This window comes from Cajanus cajan, chromosome 9 (genome assembly GCF_000230855.2).
Source record: "Cajanus cajan strain Asha chromosome 9, NIPB_CcT2T_4, whole genome shotgun sequence".
Taxonomy (NCBI): domain Eukaryota; kingdom Viridiplantae; phylum Streptophyta; class Magnoliopsida; order Fabales; family Fabaceae; genus Cajanus; species Cajanus cajan.
This window is the reverse complement of record NC_138525.1, coordinates 26,493,309-26,512,561: the sequence shown is the minus strand read 5'-3', so window position 1 is coordinate 26,512,561 and position 19,253 is coordinate 26,493,309. Positions and strand designations below refer to the sequence as shown.

Sequence of the window (19,253 nt, the reverse complement as noted above, 5' to 3'; positions counted from 1 at the left end):
TTGTGTTTAATTTTCAAACATTAAGATCTAAAGTTGAAGTCTTATATTCATAAGAATGTGAGATCGAGACATTTTGTACCTTATATTCTATATTTTATTTAATAAAAATATTTAAAAATTATTAATATTTTTAAATGTTACGTTTAATTTTTAAATCTTAAGATTTCAAGTTTAAATATTATATTTATAAAAATAATTAATTCTTAATATTATTTTTATTATTTAAAAGTTTAAGAATAAAATTATCATAAAATATATCCACCAATGACCAACCCTTTTTTAACATGAGTAAATATTTTAAAATTAAAAAATCCACGTCATCATAATCAGCGAAACCCACCAATTTCTAATGTTACAAAATACAAAATCTCACTCTGCATCCATTTCCCGAATGTGACCAACTTCGTTGGTTTTCACTTTCCGCCACTTTTGTTTCTCCTTCGAATGGGCACTGCACTGAACCTCTGTGTTAGTTTCAATCCTGCTCAAGGTTCTTAGTTCTTACCCACACACACACACTCATTTCTGCGTCGCATTTTCCTCACACTCTTCCCTCACGCCGATTTTATTTTTTTTTTTCAGGTAAAAAATGCAAGTTCGAAGGTCAATCAGTGGTATAAACTATCTCTTCCTCACAATTTGCACCCTCTTCACTTTCAATATTCATAATAGTTACCAAACAATTTTGCTCCTTCAAAAAGAAAAAAAAAAATTAATTCCGAATGGTTAGGGTTTACATTTGTTTATTTTATTATTCTCTGCATGGATGGTAGTTCCAAAATTTAACTGCTTTTTGTGTTACTAAATTGAGAAGTGCTAGTAATACATTATCTGATAGTCTCTCTTATTGATTAAAATTTATTGAAAATCACCAAATAAGGAGAGTGAGCCGTTAAATAGGGTGTGACATTCACTAACTTTTTCATTTTTCAATAAATTTTTAAATTAATTAGAAAGAGTGTATTCAAAAGAGTATGTTAATTATATTTTTTGTGTTACTAAATAAATATATATCAATATTATTATTTTATTTATAAGTATTTTTTATTATTTCTGACTAATATAATTGTCAATTTGTACTTTTATAAACTTATTTGACATTTTTTTAGTTTTAAACTAAGGATTAATATGAAAGCATTTTCTAAATTCGGGACTAACATGATCGTTTATGCAATTATATAAGTATAATTTTAAGTAGTTATTATAAAAGCTAACAACAAAGTGATCATTCATGACAATTGTGATTGTATGACAGTATAAAAATGTTTTACATTGTCGATAGAGATAGACTATTTACTCTATTTATTTTGAGTTTGTGAATTTTTTGTAGAGAGCACTTCCTATACGAATATTATCAGTGGGGAAGAAGCGATCACGTGGACTACAACTCATGGTTGATGAGTATGTTGATAAGCTCAGGTACTATTGCAGTGTTGAGGATGTTCAAGTAAGGCCAAATCCTCGAAATGCACGGTGGGTTCAGTTCATTGTGTTACTTTTGCTGGAGCACAGTTTCATTTTATTGACCTTTGAATGACGAATGCGAATTTCAGATTTGTGTTGTGAATATGTGTGTGTATGTATATAAGATGGTATCTGCCAGTTTTTGCCAGATAGATTACATTCCAATTTTGTTGCGTTTTTTTTGTCTCATAGAAAGAGTGGATCATTTGGTTGCCTTGCAGTGACCAAAAGGCTCAGGTTGATGCTGAAGACGAGGCGGTGATGAACCTTATAAGGTCTGATGATTGGGTATAGTCTCCAAAATGCATGAAATTTAAATTAGAGTAGTAGTGGAATAAAGGAATTGCTTTTGGTGTTCAGAACAATTACTGCTTGGTGCTTGCTTACGAAGTTATAAGGGTTAAATATATGTATGGTCTTTGAAAATGTGATCGTGTAAAAGTTTCTTAAACATTACAAAAAAAAAAAAACATTTGCTTTTAGTCCCTAAAAAATACCAAAAAAAAAAGTACTTTTAGTCCCTGGTGAGGGGCTGGGACCTAAACCATATTGTTTTTGTAGGGTCTAAAAGAACATGGTTTTGTAATTTTTAAGGACTAAACAAATAAACTTTTCACAGCATTAAAACCAAAAATGGGCATAACTTTGAGGACCAAATTCATATATAAATTAAGTTATACGATGCTTCCATTTGTTCTGCAGTTTAATTCTGTAGTTCCACACTTTCGGAATTGTTTTTAATTTTTCTCCTTTCCCCACTTTTGTGAAAGCAACAGATCCATATCTGAAGCCTTGTTGCATCCTTATTCCTCACCATAACTGTGTAGTGCGACTTATTATACTATATACTCCTGCAGCTGAGTCTTGTGTTAATGGAACAATGGAGTCAAATTAAACCTAAGTAGATGGTAGTGTCAATTCTATAGTATACTGTTATGTTTTAACTGCTAATAGTCTTTATGCACTTATCCATGATATTGGAACTAAAATCAGGTTTCTTTTCTTGTCAGTAAGGTATACTTTCTACCACATAGACTACTACACCCACTTTGAACTCAACCCGCACACTCACTCCATCCATCAAGATTTATGTCATGTTTTAATTACCACGATTGACATGGTTCCAATTTTTGCAAACACTGTAACAGTGTTTACTTTAAGTCCTTGCTTGAAAGTCAAAACCTACTTTACTTGTAAGAGTGTGGTAATTACAGATTTATAGATCTTTGTTATATCATCAAGAATTGGCCGTTTCTTCCCTCCTAAGTCCTAATTAGGTTTTGCCTGATATGTACCGGTACTTGTAGGTTGTGATGTTGGATGAACGTGGGCAAGACATAGGATCTGAGCAAATGGCAGAGTTGGTGGGTGATGCAGGAAATACTGTAAGAAATTTTGTAAATGATCTCTTCCATACATGGGTATTCTTTTAAGCATTGACATAATATGAGTACTGAGTATGCTTTATGGCATTATAATGAAAGAAAGCATCATAATTCATAAGCTGTCAATCATGTAATAGACCCTTGATATCCTGTCAATAGAGATTGAATACCACAATTCATATCCTGTCAATCATGTGTGATAGTAAAATAGTATCATTCATATTTCTCACTTTTGGCAGTGCTTATATCAATCATTTTTGTGTATTTTCTATCTTTCATGAGCTTTGTTTATAGTGAATTGACTTAGCTATCACTAAACATTTTTAATAGCCACCGGAATGATTAAATCTACTTTTAGTTTTTATAAACTTGCAGGTCACCACCCCAGCTCTATAATTGACCTATGCATTGTTATTTGTACAAAACCATCTATCTCTAACGCAGGCCTAAATAGTTTCTCACGTTTTGAACTCCTGAAGTGTGATTTCCTTTCCTGTAATGCAAGTTTGTATTTAATCATATTTATTATTATGCATCTCGAAATATAGCATCACCAATTTTAGTTTCTATTTTTCTTAGGACTGGATCTTTGTCTCCTGAGACTTTCCTTTGCAGCTTATAATAAATGTTGACAGATTCATCTCTGTGCAAAGATAAATTTTACATGTTTACTGCATTGTTGAATTTCTGTTTTCAAGCCAAAGTTGTTTTATATTTCTAATTCTATATTTGTCTGCGTGGCGACAATGTCCATTCCCTTGTGATTTCCATTCATGTTATAGCTCTTTTGTTCTTTTATTATGAAAATACCTTTCAAAAAATTTATTTCATGATTTCTGCTTTCTCACAGGGTGCTTCACGATTATCCTTTTTAATCGGTGGACCATATGGTCATGGAAGAAAAATGCGGGAACGGGCTAACTTATCAATCAAGTTATCTTCACTGGTCTTAAATCATCAAATAGCATTACTTGTGCTCATGGAACAGCTTTACAGGTAGCAATGACTTAATCTCTTAATATCGTGTTCTATTTTTTTTATAAATATTTATTAATCTTTTAGTCTAAAAACTTAAAGAAAAAAAAAAAAAAAAGTAGCACCAGGAATTAAGATAATGTAGTAACACTTCGACTTGGACCATGCATTGGTTGCTTTTTTTTGGCTTGCTTCCTTTGTTTAGCGTAAAAGAAAACGACTTTTGGGGAACAAGAAAAAGCCACTTTTAGAGACCTGAGTCTCTGGTTTATCAGAAAGAATATGTTTGGATAATTTTTTCCTAGAAATATTTCTAAAGAAATAAATATAATATAATATTGAAATAAACCCCTCTATAAACTAAAATTAATTTATGCGACAAGTTAAAAATAAGATTTTAGAAAAGCTAATCGGAGAAAAATTTTACAAATTAATTTATAAACAAGTTGATTTTAATTTATGAAAAAGAAAATTATTTTATTTTTTAATTTTTTCTTTTAAAAATGCTTCCAGAGATATTTATCTATATCTATATTTATCTATCTCTCTCTCTCTCTATATATATATATATATATATATGAAATCTTAAAACGACTATTTTCTTAGCTTTTCCTGAAAGTTGGAGTTTTGACTTATATGTTTATTTTCTGCTGCTGCCACTTTTGGGCCTTTGTATAAAAGAAACCAATTCAAAAGGGCCCGAACCCACTCAGTGTGTAACTTTTCTATTCAATTGTATGGATGGTAAAATCCCAAATTAAACTGAATGTTATTTTTTCCATTTAATATTGCCCCAATAAAATTTGGTCTTCATAATTATCTAAAAGAATCGCCATTTGATCATGTTCATGAGATTATTAGATGTAAGTGGCTAACACACTTCAATATCTGATTTGTAGGTCATGGACAATTTTAAAAGGACAAAAGTACCATCATTAGATAATAGATATCCTATGTTATTTTGTTTATCTATATGTCTTTTATGATCATTCAGCTTTCCTCTAAACCTTTTATCTCTTGTCTTCTATTTAACAGAATTTCCATCTTTTGAATTTATGGGTGAGTTGTCGTGTTATGTATAGTCCAATTTGATTAATTGAGTGTACATATGAAGTGACGTAACAAATAATTATGAAATGCTCGCTCGTATATGTTTCATTATTACATAGGAAAGGTGTTTCATTTAGAATTATTCTAAATTTTCATTTAATAACATCATCTTGACATCATAATAATCCTCTTAGTTATTCAAAAACAAAATTATACTATTAGGATACTAAATGTATTTTTTCTTTAATATTTTCTTCATACATTAGTTGGAAAATTATTTACAGAATATATTAAAATATAACAATTTTCTTTTATTTGAAAAACGTATCACTGTGGAAGAAAGGAATTGTTGAAGTTTGTGTCAAAACGGACATTCTGTAAAGCCGGTAAAATAAATTATCAATTTTATGGATTTTGCAACGAGGTATCAATTCATTATATAGAAGAGGGGATAAAATTATGTTGGTGTAATTTTTGTTAATTATTACACCATTTAATAATTTTAATTACGTCTTTTTAAAAAAAAATATCACCGTCAAATTGTAATTTCTTTTCACCTTATTATTTATATAAAGTTTTATTCCGTCTCAAAATTATTGATATTTCATACAAGTTAAAAAAATTAATGTAATATATATTTTTTAAAATATGTTAAAATATGATTAATTTTAAATTTTTTTTATTATTGTTCAATTTTGACATAAATGTGAGAATATATAATTATAGCGTAACGATTTATTGACAACGTTTACCTTCTACACAAAGTTGAAGTTTAACGATTAATTAACAAAGTTTACCTCATATATAAAGTTATTTCTCATATATATGCATGCATGTGTGCAAATAGGACTTAACATTAGCTATCCATCAAAACTTTGATTTTACGATAGACGTTAGATTTAATTAAATTTAATGGACTTAATAATATTTATTATAAAGATATTAATGTAGCATGTATTGTTATTGAATTATTATCTTTATAATATAAATAAATACTTTTATTTAAGTGATATTAAATATTGTATAATTAAATATTATTAACTTATATAATTAAAAACAAATTAATACTTTATATATGCGATTAAGATGATTTAATTAAGTTGGTATTTAGAAAGAGTTATCAAACTCATTAGCAATTAAATTTACAACAATTCACAAACTCTACTCAACTAAGTACCAATTGAATTAAACCATCTTAATCTAGTGTATATACACACACGCGATATTATTACATTAAATTGCTTTTGTTAATTATATTTACTTCACATATATCAACATAACATGTTATGTGATTAGTATAGTATTTTTATCTTTAATGATATATAAAAGGATATCTTATATTGGTGTCTACTTTTCAAACACAATTATATCTCTATTATACTAGTAAAAAAAAAGACACTTTGTCTCTTCGTAAAAAAAATGATAAGTTTTAATGATATTTTTTACTATTTTAATATTTATAGCAATTTTTAACAATTCTTTTTAGAAGTTATTAAGGGTTAAATAGGTATAGAAATTATGGACATCAATGGAGTAATCTCCTTTATTATTAGTAAGTATAGATTTAATTTTCTTTCACCAATATATAATTAAGGATAAAATAAAAAAATTATATATAAAAATAAATAACTACCCCTTAAAAAATAATAACCACCTACTTCATTATTTTTTATCTTTTTATTATTTTTATTTTATTTTTAAATATAGAGAGATATGAAGTGTTTTTTTACACTAGTAAATATACAAATAAATATATTTATTTGAATATATATTAAATTAGTAATTAGCAACAAATTGTTGTCTGAATACAACTAGATTTTATTCATTTAAATAATATTTTAGGTTCAAATTTTGTATATCTATACTTATTATAAAGGATATATATTTTGATAATCACTCTTTTGATATCTACTTTTTAGTGGACTATTATACTTCTTAAAATAAAAAAAATAAAAAAAAATTCTTCTTATATTTTTTTAAAATAATTATTTTTAACTTTTAATATTTTTCTGCATGAAATTATTAAAGATACAAAGTGTTTCGGCTCCTCTAATAGAGAATAATGTAGATAATAGGAGAGACCCACTAACCCCTTGTTTTGATGATATGAAACAGGTGAGAAATAAAAAGGGGAGAATGAAAAAAAATATGATATTTTGGTTGGTGAGAAATGAGAGATGAAAATGCATTAGAGAAGACTAAAGTGCTGTATTTTGTAGCAGTTTTTTTTTTAGGTTATAAACCACCATAAAATGTATTGTTTTTATAATTTTAAAATTTTTCTAACGGTTTGTAACGGCCGCAATTATTTATTTATTTATTTTTGCATTCTTTAAATAAGTACTAGTGGTTGAAAACCACCCCTAACTATTAGAATCGATGATTAAAAAAATTTGTAGTCGATTAAACACTCCTGAGACATATATAACTTGCATAAAATTAATTTCATTATAATTTTTTTAATTCTCACCTATTTTTAAACCAAACAAATATATATATATATATATATATATATATATATATATATATATATATAAAGAATCTACCAAAAAATCAAACAATTAAATTTCTATTCTATACATACCTATTTTTACTCATTTATTTTTCTACTTTTTCACTCTATTTTTTATTTATTTCTTTCCTCACTACTAAATACACTTTAAAGATGGTCAGTCAAGTTTTCTAATAGATTATTTATCAATAAAATTGATGAAAAAAAGTAAAAGATAATGAAAGAAAAAATGATTGAGGTAATTATAGAAGTAAATTCCAAAATTTGTGTACAACAAAAGGAGATATCTTCTATATTGGTATTTGGTAGTCTATATTAAACTCTTTCAAGAATCTAACTAATAACATTTAGTAGAATTTATTTTCTTAGTCACATGTTTTTCATCTATAAGATTTAAATCGAAGACTTGTCAAAAGAATAAAACTTAGTTTTACTCATGCACGACACGTTAATGAAAAAAAAGTTAGTTAAATAAATATTATAATAATTTTTAAATTATTTTTAAAAATAATCACTTGAAAAATTATTGACAAATAATTTATATTATGTATAAATTAGTTACTTTATACATTAAAGTAATTAAGAGGTTAGGTAAATCGATGAAAACTTAAAGTTTGAATATCTTATTGTCCATTGTAATATTTTCTACTAAAAAAATAGTTACATAATTATATTTAATTAACATTTAATGATATTAAAAAATATTGATCGAGACTTGAGCTTTTCTCATAGTGATGGAGACTTGAACTTTTACGATAGTTATTAGATCTAATCAAAATTAAAAAAATTTAATCATATTTAATGATAAATTAAATTTCTCTAACGATACTCATTATAAATTTTGATGATTATATATTTTTAAACTAAAAATAATTATAAAAAAGTAGATGTATAAATATGATAATAATAAAATTGTGAGTTTATTGAGATAAATTTCTTCACACATATTAGTAGAAAAAAAATATGAAGAATAAATGAAATAATTATTCACAAAGGCTATGTTTGATAAAAGTATTTATAAAATTAGCTTAAAACTAAAAATTTTGTTAAAATTAGAGTTGTAAAATGGGTAGAGTTGTTTTTTATATATCAAAGACTAAGGTTATGTTTCTTAAACGTCACTTTTAAGTTGGCTTCTTGACTTAAGTCAAATTGACACATTTTATTTATTTTATATTTCATTTAAATTTTACAAAGTAAAATAAAAAATATAGGGTCAAATAGGCTTGAAAGACTTCAACCTTAGTCTATCAAATCAATTCAAATTGGCCTTATTATTTTTGGGTTTTTTTTTCCTATTGATTTGTCTTACCAAATTGTCTGGTTCAACTATTTTTGACTCCTTTAAATAAAGTTAACAAATTAGTTGATAGTTCTTGAAAATTATTAAGCTAACTTTTTTTTTTATAGTAATTATGTTATTCAAGTGAAATATTTAAAATTCAACTTATATCATTAGTTGAGTCTCCTTTTTCAACCACATTTTTTTTTCATCCATAAAATTTTAACTCGAAGCATTAAGGAGATTGGTTCCAATTTCATCTAAACCAACTTGTTGGTTGTTAAGATAACTTATTTAATTATAAGTATTGAATAAACTTATTTGTTGCAGTAACTAATAAAATGTAAAATGACATTAGGGTAGACCTCAAGTTTTTTTGTGTCAAATATTATTTATGCCCCAATTCTCAAACTTAAAAGTGTAAATATGCAAACAATTAAAAGTAGTTGAATAAAAATTGACTAAACCCATGGTACATTCGTTCAAAATTATGAGTTATTGTTAAAGATTATTATGCAATGGAACAATGGATTAGTTATGATGACACATTACAAAGAAGTTTGTAATTTTATATTTTTTTGTGCGTTGTAATTGTATTATACTAAGTGTAATGACTTGACGAGTTATTACATAAGTTACAAAAAATATATTTATCAAATAATATTAATAAAGTTAAATAAACATTTCAAATAATAATAGTAATAAAAAAATTTAACAATGCCACGTTGTTACCGTAAAAAAACTAATTACACACTTAATTAATCAAATTATAATTTGTATAACTTTTTAGATAAAGCCAACACACTTATCATTTTTTATGAATTATTTGATGACTGTGTAATTAAAATTGTTTTACATTATAGTATAACTAAATCACTATTAAGCTCTAAAAAAAATTTAATTACGTTTTTGATTTCTCAAGTACTACAATTGTATGGTTTTAGTCTCTAAAATTGCAATTTTGTCCCAAATTTTAATTACTCATGTATCGTATTGTATGACTTTAGTCTCTTTCATTAAAAATTTATATATATTATTAGTATTGATAAATTAATATCAACATTATTATTATTATTATATTTAGGGTACTAAGTCAGTAAGTCAAAGGTTAAATCGATGGATCATTAATTGAATCACATGACTGAATTTTTATTAATTTTTTTAAAAAATATTTATGCTAAATATATTTTATACTTCTAAATTTCAATAAATTCATATCCTATCTTAAATTTAAATTTTCATCTTATTTAAAATTATATTTATTTTTATTTTGTATAAAAAAATACATAAAAAAGATTGCATGTTAAACTGTATATCAATAAAAAATTAAAATATAAATAATATGTATATATATAATATACATGCAATTGATATCACAAAATAATATATGTAATATCTACATAGATATTATATTATTAAATATATAATTTAAAATTAGTAATATGCTATAAAAGTTATTTAAGTTGCATATATTACAAACAAATATATTAGAACAAGTGATCATTATTATGTTTGATAAGGCTGTTCTTGCATGAGCAAGGTTCAATTCTCATTTTGTGTTTTTCTTTGAATTTCTTACTTTAAAAGTGATAAAAAATATTTTTGTGATTGAACTTGCTTGGATCGACTAGACTACCGGTTCTTAGTTCGATCGGCCAATCCAAACCAATTTTTAAAACTCTATTTAGAAGAATGAAATTATACAATTATAATACTTAAAAAAAATAAATGTTATATCAACAAACGCATTATTCTATTGTTTGCCCTACCAATGTTTTTACAATCAATGAAATTTATGATACAATAATGATTATAGGTGGGGGTTGAAATTGAGATGTTAATATAATTGTATTGTACACTTTCCAAATATGTTAAAAAAAACAAGAAAAAAACACTTCAAATATTTTATTTTTTTAGTTTTTTTTATGTCGCGTAAAGTCTTTCTTACCCTTTATTTAAGTGAATGACTAATCCTTACTTTAAGCAATACGAATATTGTCTTTATAAAATACTACAAAATGAATATGCAAATAAATCCAACCACTAAACTCTACCGTATTTACTAATTAAGTTTATTATTATTATTATTATTATTATTATTATTATTATTATTTATGAATTCTTCGATGCTTATTCATTCTTTCTCTAATATGAGTATCATACACTTTTTTAATTAATTAATTTCTAGTTATTTTTAATTTATTGCAAGGGAAAATTTAAATCATTTATTATATCATTTAATAAATTTCAACAAGTTATATATAATTATGAAATTATTCAGAATCATCAAATGAAACAGTAGCATAATACAAATACAATATGTACAACATTTTATTATATGAGAAAAAAGTATTTAATAAATTTGTTAATTTTAATAATAAATATCTTAAAAATCACACAAAATATTTATCACTACTTTGTTTTATTTCTATAGCCTACTACGTGGGAGGACTAAACCAAACTATGCCATTCATCAATTTGATACCAATATACCATATCGGTCATTAATGTATTTTTTTTTTCATTTAATATTATATTCATTTATCGAAGGTTATAAAAATTTTATATATCACGTAATAATATATGACTCCGTCTTTAATAGTTTTACTTGACGTAAAAATATTGTTTTCACCACAAAATACTTATGATTTATAATTTTTTTTAATAATATATTAGCATAATATATAATAAAGTTTACGTATCATCTAATATAATTATTAAACTGATGAAATTCATTATGCATTAAAATCTTAATCGACAAAAGTATTAAAATTTTATTTTATTTTAATGAATTAGAGTATCACCCAGCAGTTGATAAAATACTAATCTTACCCTGTTAATAAAAAAAAATTATTAATATAATTTTTAAAATGATTATTAATACATAAGTGATATTATGTATACAGTCACGTTAAATCTTAGGAGCAGCTATTACATTTTTTAAAGTGTCTCTAATGTAAAGAGAAGATTAATCAGAACACACAAAAAAAATTGACGTCGACCGTTTCGAGTTTCAACTGAAGCGACATCGCACCGGTCACGGTCATTACAAATAATATTTTTAGAAATTTTCTTAACAATTAAGTCAATTAACTGTCCAATTTGCCAAATAAGTTTATCTGACTTCAATATTCCTACCAAAATCTAAAATAGTTATTACAAAATCTATAAATTTATTTAATAATTCCTCATAAAGGGATAAATTAAAATTAGAAAGAAAAAAAGAATTAATTTAAAAATATAAAGTTTATTTTAATTATTATGATTAGAATTGTAAATAGAGAAAGTAAAGTTTGACGAGTAGAGTGAACTCCTCACACGCTTTTTCTCTTATTCTGTTTTTCCATTAAGACGAACCCAAAGTTTTGAAAGAGAGGATTGGTGGCGTGAAACCAAAAATTTGAATAACCCTCTCATTTCTCTCTCGCTTCGATAACTCTAAGTCGCGCTTCACCGAGATCTAAACCACCGAACATTCTAGAACCATAACAGATCTAAACTCTTCTTCTTCTTCTTCTTCTTCTTCTTTTCTGAGTGCAGTAACTAACTCTTTCGAAGAAACACGGTGACGGTGATGGCGGAGGAGAGAGAAGCCGCTCCCGATAACGCTGCAGAGAGCGATAGTAAGAAGAAGGAGAAGAAGCGAGGCTTCGTTTCGCGGATTTGGAACGCGATTTTCAGGTCTAGCGGCGACGATTTCGAGAAGAGGCTTCAGTATATTTCCAAGGAGGAGAACGTTGTTGTGGCCAGAATGAGTGCCAGATCTCGCACCTGGAGGCGAACCTCGCGCCAGCTTATTTTGTTCTCTGTTCTGTTTGAGGTACGCACGTCGATTTCGCGCTGCTTTGTTTTTGTTCTTCTAGTGGAAATGGATTTTGCTCCTCGCTCTTCGCGTTTGGCGCTGTTGTGGCCGTGATTGCGGTGGTTTCGGAGGTTTGCAGAACTTTGTGGCTGCGGTTTGGTTTTTGGAGGCTTCGAAATCTCGACGTTGTTGCGCAATTTGAAATTTGAATCGAGTGGTGTTTGAAGGATTTGAGCGGAGCCTCGTTTTGGTGCTGTGAAGAAACGAGGATTTTGTGTGCTTTTGTTTTTCTGAAAGGTTTTTGTCATGGATTTGGCGCCTTCATGGTTTTTGAGGAGTTTTGGTGTTTTAGAGTTCTTTTGTTTTTGGATTTCGGATGAATTGACTAATTGAGGTTAATAGAAAGTGATTTGTCTTTGGGAATCATTTTTTTAATAATTTATTTTTTATGCAGTGTCAGCGGTGATATTTGATTCGGTATACTTTTACACTATCATTACATGATCGTTAAACTTTTTATTTATTTATTATTAATAAGATTTAACTATTTTACCACACTTGCTGCTACGATAGGGTGGATTTTGATAAGACGTCTGCGTAAAATAATAATAGATTGAACTCTATTTTAAAAGTTTGTTGAGGAGAACTGATTTTGTTCGGATGGAAAGTAGAACCACTGTTGGAGTGTAATTGTAAACGTGGTTTGGAGATTGTGCCATAGAACCTTTGAATAAAAGAATGAAATAAGTTTTTGATGGCTATGTGATGATGTTTCCGTCTTTGTAGAATGACAACGAGATTTTGACTCAAATTTTAATTTTCTCCACTGAAAAATTAATATTATCTGGCTTTTTTTCTAAAAGGGATTTTGCTTAAAATGGTTTCAACTTTCAGGTCATTGCTGTAGGTTATGCTATTATGACGACAAGATCAATGGATTTGAATTGGAAAACGAGAGCAATCCGAGTTTTGCCAATGTTTCTTCTGCCTGCTTTGTCATCTGTTACATATTCAACATTTGTCAGCTTCACAAGGATGTGTAAGTGTCCAAACTCAAGCTTTACAGTTAACATACATATCTCATAGAAGCTAGTTTATTTTTCTTTATTTTGTTGTAAATTGGAGCACAATATTTTTATCTTTTCTATTGAATTTGCAGCTGACTTGTAGGCCAATCGAACCTTTTTGTGTTCCCGTTTTTATTCTCAAATTTGAGCTTTTCAATTGTTATAGTCCTCTCATTCCCTTATATGAAGTTGTTTACAGTTGGAAATAGTTCTGACTTACTTCTCAGTCTGAGTGGAAAAGTCTTTAATTTTGTACTCTGATGAATTAATGCTTTTTGTTAAAAAATTCTCCATGCATCAAATCAATAGCTCTAGTTTTGCTGCAAATGCTGAAAACATGTTTGATTTTAACAAATATTTACATTCATTAAAAGTAGAATGTCCTAGAGATCATGCAATCTTGGTACCATTAGTAAACATAAGTTGTAAAAGCTATATCATTAACAACCCCGGTGATTGTATTTGTAACGTTGGATTCCAATTTATTGATGCAGTTTTTGGACTAGAAGCTAGTGTTTAGAGTTTGATATGCCAAGTGCAAAACTGGTTAAAATTTAAATATAAAGTGTGATTTTGTAGGTGATCGCAGGGACCAGAAAATTCTTGAAAAGCTTAGAGCTGAAAGGAAGGCAAAAATTGATGAGCTCAAAGAGAAGACAAATTATTACATTATTCAACAACTCATTCAGGTAATTGTTTAAAGCAAGTATTGTTACATGGCTTTCAATATCACCTTTGTTCCTTGTCATTTAGAGCAGACAAAATATACTTGGTTGTATTGTTCTGTTCATGATTCTTAATGTCAAAACCTTAAAGGTTTAGTTTGGTGCACTGTATAAAGTAGATCTTAAGCGTGAATAAATACTATTTTTTACTATGTGTTGGCACCTAATAGGGTAGTCAAATCTAGTCAAACATTTTGATTCCCTCACAATCACTCCCCTACCACTTGATATCACCTAACAGGACAAAAATTGGCCTCCTTCCTTGCACTAGTGTAATCCCAATGCTGCTGCCACCAACTTGCCAATGCCACTACCCCTACACACGAGTAATATCAGTCTATCAGAGGAGTCTTCAAGAAATAAGGCACCTAAAGGGGGCTTTTTATATAACCCAAACGTAATAAAAACTCTAATTAAACAAAAACTCCCGAAACCAAATCATCTGAAGATAAGATAAATCTCTTTATTACAAAAGTAGAAAGACAACTATTCCTAAAAGCAACACGTATAATTTTAATAATATTTTAAATCATCCTTTCTATAATTGCCCATTTTTAGCTCTTTCTGATTTCTGTTTAATGACTTTTTGCTTTGTCTATTTTCTCACTGAGGCCCAATTTTATTCCTATTTCATGTATCTTAATTCTCCATTTGGGTTAATAAAAATTTCTTCATTCCTTTGGTTTATTTTCATTCTACAGTTAACTAGCATCTTTTTGGCGTTAATAAATCAGGATTCATGATTAAAGTCCGTAACTTTTATTTGGGATTATAGTAATTGAATCATATATGTCATAAGTGCAAAGAAGGGCTTTCTGTATCAGTAAGTAATTCCAGATTATATTTTGCCTGACGACAAACATCTATTAGGGTAGCATCATGCTATCTTATTGTTTATGCAATTGGATAACAATGACGGTATAAGAGCTAAGCCTCTTTGTACTATCAGGCCATATCCCATTGTCTGTATTCAAGCCATATACGATCTAACACAACAAAATGGCCAAATAAAACAAAATGCATTATTTGTGTTATCAAACTCTTACTAGAATTTGATGAAATTGCTTATGTTTGGCATTCTTAAGCCAGTGCCTATCTTTTTGGGTTGGGAAGTATCAATGATTTGAACAAGTGTGGAGCTGCATTAAGACGGATTCCCATTTTAAATTTCTTTATATACTAACATTTTAGCATGTGCATCGTATAGGATAAATATTTATTTTTATATGATTAAATTTTATAAAAGATATTTTTGAACTTATAGATCACATGATAATTAAAATTTATAATAAATAAATATTTTTGAATATATAGATTTTGTGATAATTGGAATCCATAATAAATAAATATTTTTAATATATAAATTATATTTTGGATTTATGAATAACTTAAATTGTGATATAAGGTTATTTTTTAAGGAAAAGGCTATTTTTTAACTATTGACCATTTCTTTTCAAAAAATACTGAAATTCAATTTAAAAATAGAGATATAAGAGGGTAAAGGAATATAGGCGGTTAAGAAGATCAAATATAAAAAATAAAAGGATGGTAAGTTTGAAATGGTTAGCAAGGTGCGGGAGTAATATGTGAAATACACATCCAAAGAAGATTGAAGAACAACTATGGAGAATGTCTAATGGACCATATAAAAAATTACCCTAGTAGTGCTTGTTTATTATTTTACTAGTATTATTTGCTTATGTTAAGATGTAGGAACATGGTCAAAATACTATATGTAAGGCTTGGGAATCCTCTCCCTTGAGCTAGCTTTTGGATTGAGTTAAGGCATTCCATTTTATATTTTATACTAAAAAATTTATGTTTTGTTGGAGGCGAAATATTTTATCGTGAGATCTACTGATGAAAAAAAAAAAAAAAAAAAAAAAAAAAAAAATATATATATATATATATATATATATATATATATATATATATATATATATACAATTCTTAACAAATAGACTAATGAGCAAAACAAGGGAAACTTTTATACATTAAACATTCACTTTGGATTTTTCATCAAGCAGTCATTGAACTCGCGTCCATTATGTTAATTGTTTATATTAGGAACTTGTGCTTTGGGGAAGAAAATGCATCACGTATGATCAATTCTATCACTAGAATCCTAGTTTCGTTATTGCATTATGAGCGCAGTATTTCTTTACTTTGAAAGTGCATTATTAAAATTAAACTTGATGTATTTGTTTGCAAATAGCCAAATACTTTTAGGACGGAGGGAAATATGTGAGAAATAGGGGAAAAAAGAAAAAGGAAGAAATAGAAAAGAAATAAATAAAATTTAATTTTTAAATCCAAGTGTGTGTGTGTGTGTGTGTTTGGTAGGAAGGAGGGAAAAGAAAAAGGAAGAAATAGAAAAGAAATAAATAAAATTTAATTTTTAAATCCAAGTGTGTGTGTGTTTGGTAGGAAGGAGGGAAAAGAAAAAGGAAGAAATAGAAAAGAAATAAATAAAATTTAATTTTTAAATCCAAGTGTGAGTGTGGGTGTCTGTGTGTCCGTGTGTGTCTCTATTTGTGTGTTTAGGATTTAGGATTATATATTTAAATTATAGTATTAATTAAAAAATTGAAAGTAAAATGATTATTATACAAATATTTTTTAAAGAAAATATTTGAACAATAATTACAATTTTAAAAAATATTTTTTTATTATTTTAAGAAAATTAATTGTATAAAAAAAATAATGTTGTATAAGTTAGTTAAGTTGTTTTATAGAAAATTATTTGTAATTCTAACAAAATAATATTTTTTATCATATCCTTCTGGTTCATCACAGATATAGAAAAGACAATACAATAATGTTATGTGATTTATTATCTTGACATGCATAAAACATAAGATAGGATTATGTTTTTATCCTATTGTGATATCTTATTTTATTCTATCATATCCTGATTACTAATGAACTCTAATATTATTGTGAATTATACTTGGCTCTTCTGATCCACAGAGATATGACACAGATCCAGCCGCAAAGGCAGCAGCAGCTACTGTTTTAGCATCCAAGTTGGGCGCAGATTCGGGATTGAAAGTGTATGTGGGGGATGAATCTTCTGGTGCTCCAACAGGGAAGACCAGGGATGTTGAAGTTGTGCAGTCTAGTGGACTTCGAAATCGCAAACAAGTGAACTCGTCCACTAGTCCAGGGACAACTACACCAAATAATTCTGATCAACAATTGGTTGGTTCTGGGAAAATTGATCAAACTCAAACTTCTGAGCATAATCAGCTTGTAGTCGTTGAACATCACGATCCTCGAAGTTCAAAAATGAATGATGGAGGATGGATTGCCCGAATTGCAGCATTGCTTGTTGGTGAGGATCCAACGCAGTCTTATGCGCTCATATGCGGTAACTGCCGTATGCATAATGGTAAGTTGACTGCATTTGATGTTAATGTTTTTGTTCATCATTCATACACATTCATACACACAGTAATGGCTAATTTTCACTTCTGGATACGGTTTAAAGTGTGTTTTTTATCTACTTATTATTCAGGTCTTGCTCGGAAGGAGGATTTCTCATTTATTACTTATTACTGTCCACACTGTCACGCCCTTAACAAACCAAAGCAATCGGATGAGCGAATATCTGCTTTAAATTCCCCGAACACCGAGTCTCCAAAAACAGATGACAGTGAAGAAGTTAAAAATGCTAATGTTTCAGCAGCTGGCAGCGTAATCACAAGCAATAATCCCATAAAAGCTAGCCCTGAGATTGAAGAGGTATCTTCAAGGGAAGAAAGCTAGCTAGTTAAGAAAAAACGAGCCTCATTTGGGGATGGACTGTTTAGGTGACATGTCTTGCCCCTTGTTTCATGTCACGGACCAACTATAAGGAAAACAACTTTGCATATGGTTGGTTTCCTTGTTGTTGTTGTAACAGGAAGAGTTTTGATATAGTACTTTGAAACTCGTGATTTACAAATTATAATACATAAATTAGATGTCTCGTTTGTGAATTAAGGCAATTTTGATAATTTTTTTCCGTTTCTTTTTGGTTGGGATAGGCTTGGTTTCAAAATTGGACTGTATCTTGGAAATGTGGAGCAATTTATCGAATATGTAAAGGGTTTAAATGTTGCAGCCATAACTCCATTATGATCTTATACACAATGTTGAAAATAGATGGATCGGATTGAATCTGAAATATATCTTGATCTCATCAAATTCACTTTAATTAAATTGAATTAGTTTGATGTTTTATATTTTAATCTTTAATTCAATTCAATTATATTTAGTTTGGGATGGATAGATCCTGAATTTATTTGTAAAATTAAAAAAAAATCACAATAAAAACTAGTGAAATATATTTTCATGACATCAATTAATAAAATATTTAATATTATAGACTTCTTTTTTAACATTATAAAGTATTGTTTGTAAAGGTTGGTTTAGTTGATAAAAATTAAATTTATCTCAAAAAGTTATGGGTTCTATTTCTATTGATGTGAAAATTTTATTGATAGATGATTTGTAAGTACTTTTGCAAATACTTATAAAGTCTTGAGTCTCACGATTTAACTCATCTAAATTTTATTGTAAAAATAGAAATTATAAAATATTACCTTTTTTTTACATAAAATATGATACTACTTAAAACATTAAAAATTACAAATTTAAAAAGTAACATATTATTAAATTAAAAGTTAAATCTCAACTCCATAATCTACAAATTTATCGTATATCATTCTCAACATTACAAACTTAACAAAATATTTAAAGTTTTATAACCAACACTACAAAAATTTTAATACCTAACTTATCTCATCTTTATCTTTTATTAATAGTAAAAATTTGATAACTCAATAATAATAATAATAATAATAATTAAAAAAATAAACTTAATCGAATGAATCAATTTGATCAATTCTTATAACCCAAGTTCTAAGATATAAATCAAATTAATTGAATTTTCAATTTTTAAATCTAAATTAATCCGATTGTTCGAATCAATTCAATTTTTTCGATTT

General features: G+C 27.5%; 2 protein-coding genes across 3 annotated transcripts; both read left to right on the top strand.

Annotated features, from left to right (window-relative positions):
* Window positions 1-352: 352 nt before the first annotated feature.
* LOC109794154 (methyltransferase) lies at window positions 353-4,997 on the top strand. Of its 2 annotated transcripts, none has more exons than XM_083063885.1 (7): window positions 353-490; window positions 583-614; window positions 1,331-1,473; window positions 1,686-1,752; window positions 2,772-2,861; window positions 3,700-3,845; window positions 4,724-4,997. In XM_083063885.1, the coding sequence occupies exons 1-7, from the start codon at window positions 445-447 to the stop codon at window positions 4,761-4,763; spliced, it is 564 nt and encodes a 187-aa protein (XP_082920011.1). In that variant the 5' UTR covers window positions 353-444; the 3' UTR covers window positions 4,764-4,997. The 2 variants fall into 2 exon arrangements, with proteins under 2 accessions (XP_082920011.1, XP_020209222.1); XM_020353633.3 differs by having other exon boundaries at window positions 355-490; window positions 2,772-2,849.
* A 6,996-nt stretch (window positions 4,998-11,993) lies between these two features.
* Window positions 11,994-18,246, top strand: LOC109817767 (uncharacterized protein At2g24330). Its single transcript, XM_020383114.3, has 5 exons — window positions 11,994-12,488; window positions 13,365-13,509; window positions 14,117-14,226; window positions 17,233-17,653; window positions 17,780-18,246. The coding sequence occupies exons 1-5, from the start codon at window positions 12,243-12,245 to the stop codon at window positions 18,028-18,030; spliced, it is 1,173 nt and encodes a 390-aa protein (XP_020238703.1). The 5' UTR covers window positions 11,994-12,242; the 3' UTR covers window positions 18,031-18,246.
* Window positions 18,247-19,253: the final 1,007 nt, after the last annotated feature.

Coding starts and splice junctions, on each gene's coding strand:
- LOC109817767 (XM_020383114.3), top strand. CDS start 12,243: ATGGCGGAGGAGAGAGAAGCCGCTCCCGATAACGCTGCAGAGAGCGAT. Junction 13,510..14,116: donor TGTCAGCTTCACAAGGATGT/GTAAGTGTCCAA, acceptor GTGATTTTGTAG/GTGATCGCAGGGACCAGAAA. Junction 17,654..17,779: donor TAACTGCCGTATGCATAATG/GTAAGTTGACTG, acceptor CTTATTATTCAG/GTCTTGCTCGGAAGGAGGAT.
- LOC109794154 (XM_083063885.1), top strand. CDS start 445: ATGGGCACTGCACTGAACCTCTGTGTTAGTTTCAATCCTGCTCAAG. Junction 1,474..1,685: donor CCAAATCCTCGAAATGCACG/GTGGGTTCAGTT, acceptor GTTGCCTTGCAG/TGACCAAAAGGCTCAGGTTG. Junction 3,846..4,723: donor CTCATGGAACAGCTTTACAG/GTAGCAATGACT, acceptor TCTGATTTGTAG/GTCATGGACAATTTTAAAAG.